The sequence below is a fragment of the Equus przewalskii genome, chromosome X, assembly GCF_037783145.1.
Source record: "Equus przewalskii isolate Varuska chromosome X, EquPr2, whole genome shotgun sequence".
NCBI lineage: Eukaryota > Metazoa > Chordata > Mammalia > Perissodactyla > Equidae > Equus > Equus przewalskii.
The window spans coordinates 71,961,170-71,967,008 of NC_091863.1; the positions used below are offsets into that span (position 1 = coordinate 71,961,170).

Here is a 5,839-nt window from a genome sequence, read left to right on the forward strand (position 1 = left end):
TTCCATTCAAATTACAAGTGGACTACTGGAATCAGTAAGTGACAAGATATAAAAGACCTCATTCTTGTTATGGTTTTACATAGTTTGAGAGTGCGTATGGTGCATATTATAGCATAATACCATGTTATACAATACTCATTACACAATCATGAGAAGACATTTTTGAGAGTCATATGTAAATAAATCAATGCTTATAAATATACACTAATTGTTTTCAGTAATATTGCATGGTGTTTTATGTGAAAAAAACAAGGAAGAAAGAGAAAATTTGATAGAAACCATTGAGATAATTTGAACTCCTCAGCAGTTCTAAAGAAGTGGGTGGAAGCAATTCATTTCTCTCTTGGAGACATTTTTAATTCGTATTTTGTGTCATCAAAACTTGAAGAAAGGTAATACAGGTTCTATTCAGTGTTACTATTATTACATCATTAAACAAAACCAACTTTTTTGGATCAAGACTGATGTTTTTCTTCCCAATTTTTCACCTACTTTCCAGATATCTCTATGCTTCTAGGGCTGTTATTAAAGGGAAAAAAGCAATCTAAAAATTTCTTGCAGATAATTTTGAAGCACTATGATATTCTTTTTCAAGGGGATTAATAAAGGAGTCAATAAATATCAATGACCTAGATCATGTCACTGAAAATAAATTATAGAAATTTAAATATGTACAATTCTGTCAATCCTTCAGCAGAGGTCTGAATCCCAGAAATACAAAGAACATATAGAAGCAACAAGCTGAGAGAGGGTAAGTTACTAGAAACCATACTGACAAGAGTAGTTTTGTGAGCATGGGTCATGGATGTGTTGGTGGGAGATAATGGAAGTGAGTTTTCACTATGAATGGAAAATCTTATCTTCTGTGTTCTTTTACCCCAAAAGACCAATGGAAGTAACAGCACTCTCTTCTAGAACATTCCAAAAGAGATCTTCAATTATAGCCAAGATATGCACTTAGTGTTTGTTGGGAGCTTTGCTGAGACGTCCATTAGATTTGATTGTGTACTTCAATACGTCTCCCTTACAGTAAATTTTAAGCTATGAAAGTCAGCACCAGTAAGGTTGCCAATAAGCCAAAGGATCAGCAGACAGTATTTTAATGTTCAACCCAGTGACACCAAATAATTATTAAGGGTAAAATGATATTGTCCTTGCCAAATAGAAACTGTGAGTAATATATGATGCTTAAGATGATGGCCAGGAGTTTCCTCTGAAAATTCTCTGAAATTAACCATAAGTAACATACAGTATCCTTGAGAAGTCAGAGTTCATGATTGTTTTTTAAGTGGAATATAGTGCTCCTGAAAGAGCCAACACTTGTTTTCAGCTATCGGCAATTAAAATGTATAATTTACAAACTATTTTGATCTGATTTAGGGGTAATTTCCATGTACTTAATCAAGAAAGATTTAAATAATCTAAGTCTGTGATCACCTTTATTTCCGAAATCTTATCCTGTTCCATGTTTCTAAAAGATCCCTGAATTTCTGACCAGAGGTTCAAAAAGAATTATCACAACTGGATATTAGAGCCCAGAGTAAACTTAAAGACCACAGTGACACAGTGGAGTCACGCCAAAACCAAACATTTTAAGGCCATAGAGAAGAAAAATCAAAAAGGTGGGATGCCAAAAACAAATATCTAGTTAAAAATTATCCCTAAATCAGCTTCGAATATGGAAGGGAGGAGCCAGGGTACACCACTTATACTCCCCTTTTATTAAGGTTAATATCCTATACATAAGTTGTTTCTGATATAAGTGGATGAACCAACAATGCAATTATAAAGAATAAGAGGGAAGAACAATACGGCAGTAATGGCAAAAAGGAAGGAAGTGAAAAGCCTATGTGTAAGCCAGATTTAACCAATAGAAATAGAGTTCATTAATTGGGAGAAACTGATCACAGCAGCTGAGAAATTAAATTCTGGAAAGCTATAAACGGACAGAGTGAAAACAAATGCATTTGAAATAACGGAAAAAAAATGGAAGAACTGTAGGGAAAGAGGGAACCAGGAAGGGGGCGGGGAGGCACGAGGGGCAGAAAGGATGTGACGTCAGAAAGCCCGTTCGCTCCCAGCTGTTAGTAACGCTGTTTACCTGCTTGGGAAGCAAAAGGTGAGACTTCTCCTTGGAAGAAGGTCTGCGCATGCCTTCTTCACTGGCTTCACAGATCTACGTTAGTGCTAACTCAACTGTCTCTAATTCCCCGGATACTGAAGACTGGCCTCGTGAACATGGAGGCTGGTGAAGAAAGCCCAGGGGAGACCGACAGCCCGGCTCAAGGCGCCTCAATCACGTCGAATGATAGCAGTGATACGGGTGACGATCTTGCCTCACTAGCCGGCAAGAGGAAGCGGAAAGGCTACTTTCCGCCCGAGGCAGTGAAGATCCTCCGTGATTGGCTGTATGAGCACCGGTTTAAGGTATACCCTTCACAGACAGAGAAGCGAATGCTGTCGGAACATACCGGTTTGTCTCTCCTGCAGATCTCTAATTGGTTTAGCAAAGATCCCAGACGTGTTCTTCTGGAAGTGCTTAAAGATGCTGGAAACGATCCCAACCAGATCACCATGTACCAGCAAAAAGACAAGACTGCTGATGTGACCGACCATCCAGACGTGGATCCATCTATGCAGGCCAAGTCAGGGCCCAAAGATCCAGACAAGATGCAATGCCTGCCCCTGAGGCCCCTGCCAGTGGACCAGGAGTCAGGGGAGAAGCCGCTGGATCCAGAGTTGGCCCCAGACCAAAAGCTTGCCCCAGAGGCCCAGCCAAATATGAAGGTCAAGTTTTCCGCCAGCAGGCCCTTGGTTGTGTCTTCTTGCCAACCTGTATCGGCAGAGGAGTGCAAGGATTTCAGCAACTTCCAACTGCTGGTGGAGGCAGCCTTACAAAAGGCTGCTGAACTGGAGCTTCAGGAGCAGCAAGAGCCCAATCCATAATTTCCCATGGCCCTAAAAAACCAAAGTAGGCAATCCCTTGTCTACTGTGGTAGATCCACTCATCCTCCCACAACTAATTTATAGTTTTACCTTCTATAGAGACGTTTTTTCTTCTAGGGGTTTTATGAGAACCTTTGGTACGTATTGAGACACAATTCTGCCAGATATTTCAGTGTTTCTACATGGAAAGTCCTAACATCATAGTTAACAATACAGCAAAGATCTCTACTTCTTCTGCTTCCTCCTGAATTTAAAAGTTTCATGCAATCAGACCAATAGATCTGAGACTGGACACAGGGCTGAGACTGCTTCAGAGGATGTTTTGGCTTTCCTAACTAGACTTTATGGTCCCAGGGCTGCTACAGATACCAAGTCACCCCTCTTTCTCCCTCTCTCTTTAACTTTCTTTCTTTATTACCATGGATGATGGAAAAGAAAGGCTCTATTAAAGATGGTTGTAACAGCACTGGCCTCATTTTTGCAGTTTCTGTGAAATGTTTAACTTTATGTTTTCCTTTGTACAATTTATTGACAATCTTAAGGAGTAGCTAATTTCTGCAGGGGGATAAGCATGAGAGCCAAAATACAGTGAATTTATAAACGTATTGCAGATAAGTGTGAACTCTTATTTGGGGTAACAGTGAAAAGTATGCGGTAAAGATAAGGAAATTCCAAATGGTAATTTTCTGCTGTTGCTGTTGGATAGTTGGTTTTAGAGAATAGACTTTATTAGTTTTAATTCTCTGCATCGGAAGAAAAAGGTAATGACAACAAAAAATAAAAAGCAGAAAAACTTACCAAAAGTTCTCCAGAAGAAACAGAACCAGAGAAAGATAATTTTAAAATAAAGAAAAGAAAAAAATGAATCAATCTTTAACATTTTGTGAGCAAAACAGAAAGTAGAATCAAGTTGTTTTTGTTTGATTTTGCCTTTTTAATACATTTTTTTTATTTTTTCCTTTTTAACATCTTTGGATTGGTAGGGGTGGAAGTGAGAATGACAAAAATTTCAGGCACCCTCCACTTGGAAACAATCTTGTTGTCCTGTAAAGGAGGCTCTTTCCACTGCCTCAAGTAAAGGCAGATTTTTCAGTAGGAACAGAGAGCTGTTCTTCCAGAAAGCTATAGTTTAGCTTCTTTAATCTTAGCTAAAACTTGAGTAATCTGGGGTTAGAAATTGGCCTCTAACTTCGGCTCGGTTTCTACTCCTGCCCTGAAATGAAATAGACCATATTTTGTCTCTACTTTTAGGCCCTTTTTGTCTTATTGCTATCTAATTATGGGAGATTTCCAATACAGGACACCCTACCTTCTTTAAACATCTTAAGAAACAATAATCAGAAGTTATTACTGTGGACATTATAATCTTGCATTTCCCCAGGAAGGAAACAGGCCCACAGTCCCAAACTGCTGGTACTGAAACAGACTAAAGTGAGTTGAAGTTTCTAAAGTAGACATGGATTCAGGGGGATTTAGGAGGAGGAAGAGGGCAAGAATACTTGTTGTGTCCTTATTGAGGAAGGCCCCTAAATGCTCAGTGAAGCTTCCATACCGTTTCTTCTTATAGTCCCTCGTGTGGGCCATTTTCTCCAGATGGAGGCATAAGAGACTCTTATTCGAGGAAAGGAAGATTGTTATCTGGGTGGGAAGATTGCTAGGCTCAATCTATACGATCCTGGACCCTTCCTCCTCTGTGTTCTCATTTTTATGTCTGAGAGGTATTGGGACTCCTTAGGCTTTTCACTGGCTCAGTGGAAAATGAATTGTTATTGCAACTTGACTGCTGGGGTCTGGAAAAGGAAGTTCTTCCTGTCTAACCTCTTCTAGATTGTCTCTGAGCCTGAGTCCACCTGGATTGTGGTGGGATGATAGTTGTAGAATCTGTTCTAAGGGGAATATGTTGGGATGACAGTGGTATTCTCCCCTTTTCATCGTGCACTTTGTAATGGTGCACATTTTATGCAATAGAGGTGGTGTGGTTTTCATTGCATTATGTGGGAAGAAGGTAGGGGGAACTGTTCTTCGGTTTCTGCCTTAGTTTTTTTTGTGCTACAAACATGAGGAAGAAGCATACTTTTTCAGGTATATGAAGAAAAATATAGGAAAGAAATTTTATTGTTGAAGTTTTTGTCAAATAGATTTTTTTATTTGATTTTAATATGAAAGGATGGCTCAGTGCCATTCCTCCAGACTTTAACCGCTCTGCAGTTACAAGTTCCCTCTTGCTCCTATTTTCTGGGAGTGAAGCTTAGAAAGCTTTAATCTACCGCACTCTGTGGAGAGAAATGGAAAAATTTTCTAAAGAAACTGCATTTTTTTAAACTTAACCACCAATTCTGTGTTACTTGAGTTTCAGAACTATGCAAAACCTGACAGAAAGAATCAGTTTCTAACACCATGGTCTCATAGAAACAAAAAGGTGAAGGTAGGATTGAGAAAATAGCTTTATTGAGCTATTTTCTTGGATTTCTATTTGATATCAGATTTCTATTGATATTAGTGCACTGAGAAAAGTATATAGTAGAAAGATTTAGGATGAATGGGAAGTCCCTAGGGGATGGTTCTAACAAGGACTAAGGTATAATTGGTTATGAATGAAGTTACTCTGTTCAGTGTTTTTTTCTCTGTCTCTGTCTCAGATGGTGTTGAAGTGAGACTCACCAATGTATACTCCAAGAATCTCATATTAAAAGTATCCTTATAGGGGCCAGCCCCGTGGCTGAGTGGTTGAGTTTGCATGCTCCACTTCAGTGGCCCAGGGTTTCCCTGGTTCGGATCCTGGGCGCAAACATGGCACTGCTTGTCAGGCCACATTGACGTGGCGTACCGTATCCCACAGCTAGAAGGACCTGCAACTAAAATATACAACTATGTGCTGGGGGTATTTGGGATG

The 5,839-nt window shown here is 39.5% G+C and overlaps 1 protein-coding gene across 1 annotated transcript; it reads left to right on the forward strand.

Moving 5' to 3' along the window:
- Positions 1-2,079: 2,079 nt before the first annotated feature.
- TGIF2LX (TGFB induced factor homeobox 2 like X-linked) lies at positions 2,080-3,412 on the forward strand. Its single transcript, XM_008526581.2, has one exon. The coding sequence runs from the start codon at positions 2,239-2,241 to the stop codon at positions 2,944-2,946; it is 708 nt and encodes a 235-aa protein (XP_008524803.1). The 5' UTR covers positions 2,080-2,238; the 3' UTR covers positions 2,947-3,412.
- Positions 3,413-5,839: the final 2,427 nt, after the last annotated feature.